This window comes from Nyctibius grandis, chromosome 1 (assembly GCF_013368605.1).
Source record: "Nyctibius grandis isolate bNycGra1 chromosome 1, bNycGra1.pri, whole genome shotgun sequence".
NCBI lineage: Eukaryota > Metazoa > Chordata > Aves > Nyctibiiformes > Nyctibiidae > Nyctibius > Nyctibius grandis.
In genome coordinates, this window is record NC_090658.1 from 68792453 (window position 1) to 68808078 (window position 15626).

Below are 15626 nucleotides of genomic sequence, written 5' to 3' on the forward strand. Positions count from 1 at the left end.
AGCACCACTGTCTGACCAAGCTGAGTCAAGGAATGGAAAAAAAGAGCAACGGGGAAAGGGGTAAATATGGTGAAGGGCATTATTCTGGTAAAAGCAATAATCCAAATGTGAGAGAAAAGCTGAATGCTCTTCCCTGTCAAGGCTACTCAGATGCAAATGTTGCAGGTTTGTACCACATTTACAAGGAAACATGGTAAAGGGGACAGAAAGTGAAAAACTAGTTTGCCAAGCCATACACTGTGTATACTGAGAAAGTAGTGTTAATGTAAGGGCTGTGGAATTGCAAGACTGGATTATTTTGATGGGTAACATATATAACAAGATACAGCAATGAGAGTCAAAAAATTAACTACCGTCTTTTGGAAAATTTACCATTGATGAAACACAGAAAATCTCCAGCTTCTGAGCAAATCCAGCTCAAGGTGATGATGGATGGATGAGAACTTAAGTATTTCTGAAGGCGAATGTAGAATGCTAGTTGGCATAATTTCTTAATGTTGTTAGATGATATTTAATAGAATTTAGCCAGGAGAGATCGGGACCACAAAAAAAAAGATATATATGTGTCTGGTAAGTAAACTTTGATATGATTTATTAAGTGCACTTTTTATTTCAAATATGTTAGTCATGCTAAACACCAGGACCTAACTATTCGAGCATCTTTGACTACAACTAGTTATCTAAACCCAAGTTGGGTATCTGTAAGTAAGTAGCTTGATTTTTCAGAATTACTGAGCATCCTTATGACATATCAGAAATAATCAGTTTCTGGCAAAAACCTCACTTTTTTCAACTGCAAAATTATATTGAACTCCAATATTCTTCCTTAACAATAATTACAAATGTTAGCAACTGACTATTGAAAATGTTTATTAAAAAGAGGCCAGTTTTCATATGTGAAACACTTGGCTTTGTTACTTACACAAGTCCTAGACAGAACTGGATAGTGACTTAAGCAGCTGAATTAGATAACTGTTGTACTGCGTGCAAATTGCCCCATTTCCTCATAGTTTTGGATGGATTCATTTGGTCTAGAAAGCTGTAGAGTAAGAAAGTGATTAATTTTTCAAAGGGCTGGAGGAAGTGGGTACTAAAAGACTTATCTTTCAGGACAATCTCTAGGATTTCCTCCAGACTGTTCAGCAGTGGAAACAGAAGGAGAGAGATTTCTCTGGGAGCGGTTCAGAGCAACAGATTAATTTAGGTTCTGTGAAGTGTCCCAGAGAGGACACTTCTCTCCACTGTCTTCAGAGGAAGTGTAGGGAAATCAGACTGTCAAGACTTGAGTTATCCTTTGTGCTGCTGCATGTTAGCCATGGCTACTGATTGTCAATATTTTCATCAGTATGCAATGTTTCATCTCATCTTTAGCCACTGCCATAGTAAACCTTTTGGCTCCTAGCAGAACCATACAATGATGTGTGTTAGTCTTCAACAGTATCCTATAATTACCTCGGAAGAGAAAGCAAATACTTCATAATTATATGGACAATTATCTCTATGACGTTTTCAAAGGGTTTTCCTCATATTTAATCAAATAAAGCTTGAGTTCGTGATGAGCAGAGGAGGGGTTAATGTTAATTTATATCTTTTCACATCCATTTCAGATTACAGAAACTGCAGAGCTCAGACAATTTGTTTTGTAACAGAGCTACTTTGAAAACACAGAGGTTTCAGCTGAACAAGCATCATCACTGGATGGCATTGTACAGCAATTGTGTTTTGATGTACTCTCACAGGTCAAGCTACTGTACTTGTTATAGCACTGAATAAAATAACTTGCTTTGTTGTTTAGAGCTTACTATCATCTGCATATTTGCGTTCTGTCACAGTGACATAAAATGTTTCACAAAATGCAGACATCCATTTCCAAAATAACTTTTTATCCCAAAGAATTTGCAGTTTTACCTTGAACTAGTCATTGAAGCTGAGGAGAGATACTGTCTGAAGGCATTATTTACAAGAATTTTTTTTTAACGATACAATAGACATTCAGTCAGAACATTATACTGATAAAGGACAAAGCAAAGAAAAGCAGATTATAGAAAGGACAGAAGGGCACCTCTAGTCAGACTAGACAGACAGGAATTGTGGCTCAAGAAGTCTGCAGTTTTCTGGGGGTAAGAGGTGAAGCCTAGTGTTTAGTGTGCATGGATAAGTGCATTTTGTAACATGCTGGATGTCACATCTTCTTTCTGATTTTTTTTTTAAACTAAACAGAACAACATTGTGCATAGTAAACTAGTCCACTCAATGTCTGTACAGTATGTACACATTTGTATGTCCAAATGTCCACAACAAACCCTACTTGGAACAAGCGCTATTCCAGACCATAAATAATACTGACTGCCTGAGTCCTACACACTACAGTAGTGCTGTTTCTAATCACTTTCTGGATGGTGAAGTGTAATTAGCATTTTTTACAGTGGCTGAGAAAGGGCAAAGGAATTTAGGTGAAATTCTGTTTAAAACAACGTGGTCTGAGAAGGTCTGCAATGGCTTTCTAACAATAAGAATGACTGCCATTTATCTGGGACTGTGTGTCTTCATTGTTTTTACCATGTTTAGCTGGGCACCACCGTAATGCCATGTATATACACCAGCACATGGCATCTCAAAAAGCCTAAAGGCTGTTGTGCTGTTGCTGTTTATATACTTTGAAAACGGTCTTTTTGTACATGTCTTGAAAAGGTGATTTACTGCACCACAGCAGTATTTCTCATCCACAGATTCGATTAATAAAATATATTTGCCAAGTACCAGAAGGTTAAAGATGCCAGTTCAGACAAGTGCAGGTCTCTGGAGAAACAGGCTGACAGCATGTAAACCCAGCTCTGCAGAATAAGTGCTGTCAGAAACTGACTTCTAAAAACTTATGGGTAAGGAAGGAATTATATGAAATTCTTTGTCTCAGCAGAAGCATTTGCATGGATTGCTAAAGACATTGGCACATTTGCTTTGTTGAATTAGCTGTGCTGTGTGGTCTGTAGCACTTCTAGGTATTTGTTACCCTTTAGCTCGTTCTATCCGGATGGAGTGTGCTCTGCCATCGTGAAACTCGCCAGCTTCTGGCTTGATGGTGATTCTGTGGGGATCCCGTGTCCCAGTGGAGATATGCACTTCTAGTCGACCTCTGTTCAGGAACACCGCATAGTAGGCCTGCAATGTATATGTTGGTATGAGAAGGTAAGTTACATTTGGAAAGAAATTATTTCACTTAGTTTTACGTTAGTGTGTATGTTTTATTTTCTTACAGTGGTTTTTTAATTCGCTCACCATGGTAAAGATACTGCAGTTTCAGTTCTGCTGCTGCTGCTGTATTCAGACTCTTGTATTTTTATGATGAGGAATGGGTAAAATGAGGTCATGATGGAAAGCCTCATCAAAAGATTTGACTCTCTGCCTACCTATTTGCAGGGAAGGATGGAGGATATTGCCTACAATTCTTCTCCTTTTTGCTGTTACAAGGCCTGGTCTTAAACCATCAAGCCCTGAATAGCATTGATCTCAGTGCAAGTTGTGCATTTGGAGGGCTGGCAAATCACGCTAGTAGTTACTCTAGCAACCAATATCATGTTGTAGCGGATTTCAAGATCTAACCTCCAGTTACTATAGCAATGAGTGTTACGCTCACTTCTGTGACCTGAAGAGCTGGGTAATGATAAAGGAGCCCCTACTACCCTGAAGTTAATGTCATGTGAGTGAGCGATTATAATGCGTTGCCCTGGAGTGTGTTACTTCGGGTCACTGAGGAGTCTCTTCCAAAACAGGCAGGAAGGAGAATAATGAAATATCACTTCCCAGAAGTCCTGAACAAAGAAAGCACCAAAATATTCTCTTTATCTCTGTTGTAGTATGTCTGTCTGTGAGGTTTTTAATTAATCAAGATTTAAACAATTTCCAACAGCAATCACACTTTTACCAGTTAGTCACTTGGACTCTGTAGCTACTTCCTCTGAACAGACTGACTCTATCCTCTTCTTCAGAAAGGATTTATGCTGCAGATTTGTATATTATGGGAGAGAAGGAGGTATTGGAACACTCTTAAGTCTTATAACCCTCAGCTGTTGTAAGGGTTATAAGCCCCCCAAACAAGGGGCTTATCTTGCACTGCTTTTAGCAGCTTTTTTTTTTTTTGACTCAGGGGAAACAGAATGATCCTCATTTATGTCTATATGAACAGGAATGAGAGGTGTTTCCAAGCAGTAATAGTGCATAAGTAGTCCTCAGAATGAGTGAAGAACAGTATTCTCTAATATTTAGGTTTGATTAAAAAAACAACATGGAAGCATCTATATGATAGAAAAACAAATCTGTTGTTTAGCAACAAGCAACAGATGCCTTACTGTAAATCTTTAAGAGAAACAGTTACTCCAATGCAAAAGACCAGTTCTGAGTATCTATCAGATTCTCCATCAAATAAAGGATAACATTAGAAACAATTTATTCCCAAGCACTCAATTTTTACTTAAGTATAAACATCTGATGGTGCCTTGAAAGAAACCAAGCGGAAGAAGTTCAGTAAAATTGTGGGTTTTCTTTATCTTTTGCTAGGTTCCTCATACCTGTCCTGTCTGTCTGCGCTTCCTCCTCGGAGGGGCAGCTTTCCATCCAGTGTACCTGCGCTTTCTCCTAGGGGGGACAACTGTTCCACTTGTGCCAAACAAGATGATCCCAGACTCATTCTTGGTGCTGAAGGAGAGGTTGATTTCTGTGCCCATGTCAAAGGAGACAGGCTGTAGTTCCACAAAACCTGGCTTGGGGAAGCTAACCGTATAAATGTTCTGTAGGAAGAAGAGGACAGGAAAGTGCATTAGTATGATTAAAAGCAAGAGTATGAACATGCAGAAAGATTTCTTAACTAAAGTAATAAATTATGTAAATATAACTAGTGTGAAGAGATAGAAAGTAATAATAAACACTAAGCAATTTACTTCTCAAAGTGTCGTGCAAACACTAATTTACCTGTTTACATCTACCGTCATTAGAGTATTTCTGGAATCCTGGCTTACAGCAAGGCAAAGTTCCAGTCTTATTTTGGTATATCTTCTTGGACTAAAAATAACTGCTCACAGGTGTTTTTTTTATATGGATGTTTTCCATTGAGTTAATACAGTGGAATTTTGCTTTTAAATCAATACAATAGATAAAAACAGTCAATATGAACATAAACTAGATTCTACTGTTTGTCAAACATGCCCGGAAAAATACTTTCCATTAATCAGTCATTATTGCTTCATCATTATTGCTTCACTGAGCACCACTGCTTTCTTGATGACTCAGGCTCATAAATGAAGCACTCGTTGCACATGGCCCAACTCTTTGGACATTGGTAGCTATTGACACAATTTAAAGAGTAGAGTATGTCATCAAATAATAAATCAGTGCATACTCCTGAAGATTTTCTCTAACGACTGCCAATCTTTGTACTCTTTCAGCTACAGAAGACCAGTCTATAGAAACAGTGTATATAGACTTAAGTTGTATTTAAAGTTAAAACAATGACATCAATTTTGCACATTCTTAGTGATCAGTAAGAAATATGCCTTCCAGCTCAGTGGTAGCTTGTAACAGTAAGTGCTCTACAGGTCCTATCCTAAAGTTGACTTTGTTTCACTTATCCCCAAATATACTGTGATTTTCAAAGTACCTCAGGTTTTCTGCAGTGAATGATTTTATAATAACAATTTAAAAAAAAATAATTTAAATCCTTGGATTTTATCTGCATCAAATTTTTTTAAGGTTTATGCAATATTGTCGGTGCCTAATTCTATCCTCATTAATGTCAATAATTCCCATTTTAGTCAGCTGAAACAAAGCTAGACCACTGCTAAGCATTTCAGAAAATCCTACCCTTTAGGGACAGGGATATCACAACTGTCCAGGGATACTGTCCGAGAAGTTAGGATATGGAAAACTGGTCTACTTGTTGATTAAACTCATTCATCTTTCTTTCTCTTAAATATAATTGTTCTGATTTTCAGGTTAGATAACTATGTGTATCTGAATATGCCTCATACAATTAATATGTTACACCATAAAATCAGAAACCAGAAAACATTTATACCCATTAAGACCAAAATACATGGAAGTCAGACTAACCTCTAGTGTGCATCCTTTGGTTAGACCAACAAAATCAGGACTACTCAATATATTATACGGTGTCCTTGAAATTTCAATCTCTTTGAGGCAACCTGTATATTTCTTTAAGTTCACTTCAGGCCTAAAAAAACCGTAGAAGTACAATGTATTTGCAAAAATAGAGTTTAGGGAGAAAACAGTCAGCCAGACACACACACAGGCACTTTCAGATGCACAGATGCATGTTTGTTTTTTTTTTTAAAAACACACATACACTCAAATGAATATATATTGCCTTCTACCACTTGTCAGCACATATTGCACTCTGCCTTGCATCACTCAAAGGTGTAATAGGAGATTCATCTCATCTCCAATTGACAACAGTCCTCTTTTCCATTTTTTAAGTTTTCTTTAGTGTTTTTTTTTCCTTTGGTAAAGGAGTGCTGTCACCTTTGGTGTTTAAATGCAGTGAGCTATGAAAAGTACGTAGTTGTTCCTTAGGCAAAGCAGAAAGATGCAAGCTAGGAAATAATAACAATAAGGAGAGACCTTAACTGGAAGACAGATGTTTCATTCACCTTTTTGCATGCTAGATCCTAATGAAAGAGGAACTTTAGCAGCATATAAACATTTTGGATAAAGTCTTTGCCAAAGACTGAAAAAAAATTTCATTTGATTTTTTTTTATGCTTTAGGAATTCTTTATGTTCAGGTGAACTGACATTTGTTTTCTACGTATGTTATATTCCCAGTATCTTTCCTACAAAAACTGCTGCATATTTTGTGTCACAGCAATACATTTGACTTTCTCAGGCAGTTAAAAACCACTTGGGTTTGCTACAGAACCTAACTATCCGTCCAAAACAGGAAAATATTGTAATAGAATTGCAAAGTTCCATGGTTTGGCTCATCAGCTGGTTGCCAGAAGAAATTGAAAGCCCTGAAAGTAACACCAAAGCTAGAATGCTTGAATGTGAAAGTATGACTTCCCAGGCCTGGGAACACCAGAGTGAAACCACAACTACTGGCAACATCTGAACCAGGCGTGCAAGAAGAAAAGCTTTAGAGAGGCACTTCAGAAAAAAAGTTGCCATTCATACCATGGAGCATAAATCCAAAAAGAAAAAAAGCACTACTTAATTCACTCACGATATTACCCATGAGTGTTTAGTAGAATATATGAATAATATGAGCAGTTCAAAGAAAGAAAAATGAATTTGGAAAATAAATAATGAGTTAAAACTGTGGGGAGAAAAAAAAATCCAAACACTTCAGCTCTGTGGAAGGAAAGAAAAGATTTTAAAGAATATTAATTACAAAATAAAATTATTTTGCAGAGATATTGTTCAGCTGCATGTTTTGGTACTGAAAGCCATTCTTTGCATTATAGCCATCCTAGCAAGCACGGTGTATTCTCTGGCAAATTTACATCCCTGAAAGTAAGCATCTGGTTTACTAAAATAATCCATATTCTGCTTTATTTACAGTCATGTAGTTATGGTCACCTTTCATTTTTGACTTTCTATTTCCCAGCTCTTCCCCAGTTCCTTTACAGACTCATCTTCCCAGCAGCAGAACAGTTTTGCCATGCCATTGTCAGCAGTGCCCATCATCTCCTGTATTTGCCATCCAGAAACCATCCGTGTTCCTACCCCCTTCCTGCCCTGTCCACTTACAGCCTGCCCTCATGCTGTCCCGTTACAAGCAGTTGCTGTTATCTTATACTTCCCAATCTGTATGAACTCTACGTCTTTGCAAACATTGAACATTTGCTTGATGTTTTCCTAAGACTTCCTTTTTCCCTTGTTCCCTTCCAAAACATACAAAACAAGATCCAAGTTCATTCAGATCTTGCATAAATTCTTGGTGGTTTTTTTTTTCCAAGCTAGGATCAGTTTCAAGGGAACACAAGAAAAGATTTCTGGAGCTTGGGAGGGAATAATCTTTCTCAGGACTGGGGGGGAAGTTGCATTTTTCCAATTCAAGCCAGGAACTAAGCTGCAAAACATAGTGAAGTTCAGTTCATATCTGAGCATATCAAAGCAAAAAAGCCTACAAGAAAGCTGGAGAGGGGCTTTTTACAAGGGCATGTAGTGATAGGACAAGGGGTAATGGTTTTAAACTGAAAGAGAGTAGATTTAGATTAGATATTAGGGAGAAATTCTCTACTGTGAGGGTGGTGAGACACTGGAAGAGGTTGCCCAGAGAAGCTGTGGCTGCCCCCTCCCTGGCAGTGTTCAAGGCCAGGTTGGATGAGGCTTTGAGCAACCTGGTCTAGTGGAAAGGTGTCCCTGCCTGTGGCAGGGGGGTTGGAACTAGGTGATCTTAGTTGCAAACTGGAAACAGTCAGAAATAGGTGACCTTCCCTATTCCCTGTTCTTAAACTCAGAAGTTGCAAATTTCAGAAAAATCTACACGTCGCTTTCATACCCTCCTCAGTAACTACTTCACTGCCTCGGAGTGCAGTGCTCCTCGCCTGACCCGGGACTACGTTGCTCTTACAAGCCTGGAGGTCAGAACCAAACTTGGCAATACAGGTTGCCACAGCTCTGCTTCCGAGGCATTCCAGTGTCATAAACAAACAGCTGAAGTAAGCAGCTGTGTGAAGAAAATAAAAGTGGTTTGTGTAGGTGTGTGCACAGCATGTAACATGACAGTGTTAAGCACTTGAGAGCAGCTTTGCTTGTTGCAGCAGGAGCAACTCACTGAATTAACAGCCTTAGCATAACAGCTGGTATAAATACTGCCCACACGCTGCTTCTGCGTTGCCGCCTGTGCTTTCAAGCTGCACTTACTAGACACATGCAAGTCATGCAAGTAATCTGATTATTTTTACCTTGCTTTCATACTAGGGTGAGAGAGAAAGACAAAAAAAAAACAAAGATCAAAATTACATTAATTGTAGCAAATGGTACTTACTAGCAAGGTTCAAAATATTTCACAGTGAAGCAGATACACGTGATTTACAAACAACACATAATGGATGGTGAGATTCTATATACACTATCAGGCTATAATAATTAACAGGGTTGCTCTGCAAACAGCTACCTGAAAATGTAATATAACAGAGACCTTTTATAATTTTTTGCTGTACTTGGTCGTGAGTAAAAGCAAACCACGTAAAAGAATTTGGCAGAACTGACACAGCCTGATTACAAAGTCATGAGTTCCTCAGCTTCTATTGTTTGCAGTAGCTCAGCTTTGCCCTAATCCCCCTTTCACTATTTTTGATTCTAATTTATCATAACATTCATCTTGCCCCAGTGCCTGATGAATCGTAGCTGTAGGCAGAATGATTACCACAGGTCCAAGTAGCTGTGGTACACTGATTTACTAAGCAACCACAAAGGATTTGCTGGAAGATAATTGCTCCAGACATTTTGTTACGCACTGGTGTGATTTCACAATTACATAATATAGTGTTATATTTCATGAGTAAAACAGATCTTAGATCTTTTTACTGCTGGGTGATTTGACATCAGAGGTCAGTTATTAACCTAATAAATTAACAAATACATCCATTCTTTTAGTTGGAGAACAGCCTGTGGACTAATCACAACAGTTCCTTTTGCACAAGACTATTTCCAGGCTGTCATTATGCCACGTAGCTAAAGCTGACATAGATTAATGGGCTTGTGTCTGTGTTGCTCATCTGTTCATTGTAGCACGGAATCCTCTTCTTGTCATTGCAGAACTGCTGAATATTCATTTAAACATTAAGTAAGTTTTTTGGTCTATTTAAATCATGTAATACAGTCACTAAATTCAAGTATCATCTCTTATCCCATTTCTTTAGTTTGCTAAAGTTTATCAATAATATTATGCAATATTGTAAACATAAATACTGGGAAGTTTATTTGCATAAGAAATTCAGAATCAGGCTTCCAAAAGGAAAGGGTTGCCATATTTCATTCTACTTACATTGAATATATCAAGAGTATTGTATCACATACTTTAATTCCTGAATACAGGAGGAATTTAATCTAAGGAGTCCAGGAAACTTATGTCTACAGATAATTTAAAATGATATCTAAATACAGTATTTTTATATGTATTGAAAGTATACTAACCCTCATTATGCAAAAACATGCATACCCATTTAACAGTAATCCCATGAGGAGGAGTTTCTAGTTCAATTTTTCTACTCATGCACAAGGTAAACACTTTTGCTTAATTTTGTGGAGGTATGAAGCCATTTCTGTAAGTTTGAAGTCACGCATTCAATTCATTAAATAAAAAAATACTTTAAAAGTCAGCTGCATTATGGTTCTTGCACAGCATCAGAAAGATGTTCTGCACTGTTACTGCTATTTCCGTTCTATTTGTGTAGTGTGAGCTGTGTGAAATACATTGAAATACATGTGCATATGCAAAAAGCATACGCAAATAAAGTGTTGGTCTGCTATAGCAATATAGGCTACGTCAGGAAGTCACCATTCACTTACTGCCAATGAACTTGAGAAACAGATACAGAGAATAGGATTACGCTGCATTTACAGCCCCTTTCCAAAGGTAAAGAAATTGGTTTGAGCCACGTTACCTTAGATTTCTCAGGGTTGGCAATCCCCCAAAATATATTTTCTCATGCCCTTTTAAGTTGAGCCCAAAGTGGCTGCCTGTAGAAGTTGTTGCTATGGTCTCTTCTTCATTGGTGTCTATGTCTACAATTGATATGTTGGCTGGAAGAGATATGAGATTAGTTTCAAAATATCAGACACGAACAATGATGTCTTAAGGTAAGAAACCAACAGAGAAATATTTGGAGGGTTAGCAGGTGAGGGGAGAGGCAAGGAGGGTTGTGTTGTGCAATTAAGACATTGGATTTCCAAATTGTCAATTATGGGCAGGGGAAGGGACCCACACTTTCCTCTGTTTCCATAACAACCTGAAAAGCTATAGCCATTCTGTATCCTTTATTTTCATATATTCTCTAAATCTGTTTCAATTTGGTATGTTCTTTGTGTCAGTGTAATTTGGAGCTAACACTTCAGGACAAATTCAAGACAGAAGAGAGAATTTTACATCTAATTTGTGATTTCAGCCCAAAGGTTGTCACTTGAGCAGGATTTTTTAGTGTAAAAGTTTGTTAAGCATTGTCATTATGTGCCTTAGAGATTGGTGATCAGTCACTCTAAGCCATTTTCAACCCAAAGCAGTCAGTTGCTGTCATGTCTAAACTCAGTCTGGAGTCAGTGATGCACTATATACAACCATCCTATTTAAATGCTTGTTCCATGTATATTTTTAATGTATGGTTTAATACAGAATAGAAAGTTCAATGAGAGAGACATGACATGCTGAAAATTGCTGAGCAGCCCCCAAGGAAGACGGGGATATTCTACCACAGGGATGCAAAGAAAGGGTTCTTTCCTGCTTCTTTCCTTCTTTTTTTTTTTCCTTCAGACAGTTAAATGCAAGAGATTGCTTACAACCTACACACACACACACACACACACACTCCCCACACTCCCCATCTACATACCTAAGGAATGAAATGAACCTTTATTTTAATTAAAAAACTGTCCAGCCTGCTTTCTGGTTAAAGATGGAAATAGACTGAGTTTGAGATGAAAGACCTATCAACCTCTTAGGAGATTTCAAAGGGAGGACTGGCTAGAGAGGTCATGTATGATCCACAGAGAGAAAGGAGCGATGGGAGGACAGGAGGAAAGAGTGTTCTCTGATAGAAGCTCTCCCCACAGGTGAGTCTCTTGTGCAGCAGATGACTAAATAATGTCTTAAAAGAGAGAAGGAATGTGCAAAACCTGAAACCAAACTATTGTTTTCAGGAGTGAAAGAGAATTGAAGGGGGGGGATAGACTTTCCTGCTGTACTTTACTGTAAATACACTAATTTTCCTTTCATTTCTGTAGTTGTATCTTCTTTATAAACACATGGTATGTTTGAATGGTATGAATAAATTACAATTAGGTGACATTGTGTTTTATCTTAAGACCTCCTGAGTTAAGTATGAACTAAGATAACTGGCTAGCAAGAAGGCATTGCTCCTCTAAAGTGCACAAATCTGCAAGTGAGAGCTCAGTTTATTTGGCCAGTGTCCCAGCTCCCAGGTCTGCTTCGGCCAAATGAACAAGAGAGTGGGTCTGTGTTTGAGGTGCACAGGTCAGGCAGAGAGCTGGCACTGCAGGGGGCAGATGAGGAAGAGTGTGTTCAGAGGGCAATGAAGGCATTGCTTTTTAAGTGCTCCAGGATATGCTGAGCATGAGAGGACTGTACAGCACGAAAGCTATTGCTGCCCTAACAAAAATCAACATAGGTTTGTTTTATAATTTGAACAACATCAAGGAACTGATGAAAAAGCTTCATTTTTCCCCACTCAGAAGCATTTCAGGATGTAATTTATGCAACTGTAAAGCAGAATTATGCCTGAAAATTAAGCTACCTGTTCATAAAAGTTCTGTTTGACAGTGCAATCACTCACATGCAATTCAACACACCTCTAATCTACACAAAAGGAGTTGCTAAATCACTAGAACTTTCTAATTCTAGCAATTTACACATCATCTTCCCCATGATTAGTTAGCTGTACTGCATAGGTAACTGGGAATGTCATGGTGTTAACAGGAACCTCACCTTGTTTTTGAATTCTTGACAGGGTGAAGATTTCCATTTGCCATCATTATGATTTTGGTTGCTGATAACAGAAGCTGTACCTGAACCCAGATCGTAGCTGACTTTTATATGCCCACCACTGAGTTCTACACTCATGAAATCCTTCTGTTAATGAAAGTGATTAGATACACAAATTATGATTCTTGTTCATTTTGGTAAGAGGCATATGTCATTAAATAAACACTCCATTTCTGAGTGCCAAAAGACAACTTTTTTCAAGCTTTTTAAAAAATCTGCTTAGGTGTTTACTGCCCAGGACTGTAATGTATGAACGTCTGCTGCCAACAAGTTCTTTCTTCCCCTTTTCTACTCCTTTGGAATTTTGCTAACAACTTAGCTGGAGTTTTACTGGGTTGTTTGTACTTTTATTTCTCAGATTGACGACAGAAATACACATTATAATTACCCGAAACTAATACTCAGCTTGAGTATATGTCTGTACTACAGTCCGTATATTTTCTACATATCTCCGCTAGATTTAAACTTGCAAATGTATGAAACAAGAATAGTAAAGATGGTAAAACAGGCTTGTTTTACCAGGGTTTCCAAAGTGTAATCTTTACTGATGGAGCAACAGAGGAGCTATGAACTATTTTCTCATCAACCACTGACACAATATCTAAGCAGTAACTGGAGATGCTGATTGGAGCAATAGCTCTACAGAAATAGCTCTCTTGCAGCATCTACAGAAAAAGGGCGGGCAGGATACAAAGTAGAAAACGAATAGCCAGGGAACTGGATTGCATGAGAGGCATTAAGCAAGTAATGCTGAAGCGATGACCCAGGGCATGAATGTTCCAGAGAAATTTTAAGTTTAATGATCCTTTTGCTCATGGCCAGTTCCACTTGTGCTCAGATCTAGGGGGAATGAAAACACTTTACCATGTGCTGAATACTTATGCAAAACTTTGATAATAATGTTATGTATATGAACATAAATTTATGTTAAGAAGAAAAGAGTAATATTTAACAAACAGTATTAGGTGCTTATGCATGTCTATCCGTGCATCACTAGAAAGAGCATCCTCCAAGTTTTTATACAGCGGGACAATATCTTAAGAGACAAATGGTATCAGGGACCAGTTGCCTTCCAGTTCCCAGTGTTTTTCAGAAGTTCAAGTAAATAATTTTTTCTAGAAAACTACATAAATTAATAATAATTATACAAAATAATTATAAAAATCATCTAAACCAATTACCTTAATTATACTTCCAATATTCAATTCTAAAAATTAATTAGAAAAACTATGTGAGTACTTCATTATCATAATAAAATGTTATCTTTTACTATAGTCAGTCAGGAGGAGCACCCACCTCCTTGATAATCCCAGCAATTCTGATAATTTTTCCAAAAATACAAGGATCTGAAATAAGACTGATTTACACAAACACAGTTTTTGTAAAATAATGAGTGCTCAGTAATTCTTCAAGATGTCAGTGAGAACTGCTGTACACAATTTCTGGCCCATGTGAAAAGGCTAAGGAAAGGACTCTGTTCCCAGGCAGGTGTGCAAATCAATCTGGATCAGAGATGCTGAAGCTGAGTTATTCCTGATTCATGTGAGTATCTGGCCAGATGTCATCCACAGGGAGAAGAGGATAACTTCTCCCTGTTATCCACACACTTGATAGTGTGTGTGAATAACACCCTTGAACAGCTTTATAACTAATGTTTCTATTCTCTATTTTAGCTGTAAAAGGCACCATTTGTAGACCTTGTAAAAATATCATCATCATTACATCTTGATTGTTGCACCATTCAGTTCCCCTTTAATGCCACTCACATTAAATGAAAACTTTTTCTTTATATCAGTAGGACTTCTGTCTAAGACTTGTCTCTTTCCATATTCTCCCTGCCCTCATACTATGATATTTTAAATTATGAATGTACAACCACAGCTGGAAATGTTTGCACAGGTGAACATCTGGGATAAATGAAAATTAATTAATGATTCCCCTCAGTCTAACATAATGCTCCTCAGTCAGTAAACACTAGGTAGTCAACTTCCACACTATAACATTGTCTTCACTTGGACAGCAGTGAAGCATCATACCAGGCAACATCATAGTAGGACAGTGCTACATCAAGTTACTATTTGTTTTCATAATATGATGAATTCAGTCACTGCAAAGATGGCATGAAACCTGTAAAGAGCGTGGAGGTTAGCTAGTGTTTCTCACCAGGTCGTCAGTAGCAAGATACATCAGCAGGGCATTCGACGAGAAGGTCCTGAATTTGAACATGACTGTGGAAATATTGGGGTTCCAGCGGATGGGGCGGCTCACCATGGCGTAGCTGTCGCCATCGAACTGGACCGTCCCTTCACCATCTGCCACCTGTGGGCTGAAAAGGGACAATTCCAACCAGTTTCCTTTGCCATGTGAGATTAAAAAGAAAGAAGTAGGGGGAAAGGGGAGTGGGAGTCTTTCTTGTGGGAGTTTTCCTTAACTGATTTTATATCAAACCCCCATTCGGACAAGTGAAGCTGTAAGGTCAGCTCACTGGCTGTCCAAAACCAGCTGCCCAACACAAAAGCACTTCTGGGAGGAAGATGGAAGCAGAACCTGTCGCATATACCTTACAGCCTGTAATGACTCATTTTTGAATCTTGAATTCAGTCGTTTCACCCTCCATAGCTACACTTAACTAACAATTAAGTTTTTGCAACTAGATTTTGCAGAAGAACAGGACTCTTTCTGGTACTGGAACAATGGGTTAAGGCAAAAGGGAGCTTTTAATACAGCTTTCTACAAATCTCAAGTCTAGTGTTCTTTTTTTAATCTCCCTCCCACTGACCCCCACTCCAAGCAAGCAGATCTACACTATCACTAATGAATGAGAAACCTATATTTAGGCAGAGATGCACATAGAGGTTTAGGCATTTCCACTAGGACTTGCTGGTAACTGAAATG

At 38.1% G+C, this 15626-nt stretch overlaps 1 protein-coding gene across 1 annotated transcript in view; it reads right to left on the reverse strand.

The window, feature by feature from the left end:
- Positions 1-15626, reverse strand: part of LAMA2 (laminin subunit alpha 2) — a 400132-nt gene that overhangs the window by 19205 nt on the left and 365301 nt on the right. Inside the window, 8 exon segments of the mRNA XM_068416012.1 lie at positions 3011-3159; positions 4566-4784; positions 6103-6223; positions 8917-8928; positions 10621-10759; positions 12675-12704; positions 12707-12818; positions 14895-15057. Of these exon segments, the coding sequence (XP_068272113.1) occupies positions 3011-3159; positions 4566-4784; positions 6103-6223; positions 8917-8928; positions 10621-10759; positions 12675-12704; positions 12707-12818; positions 14895-15057 (945 nt within the window).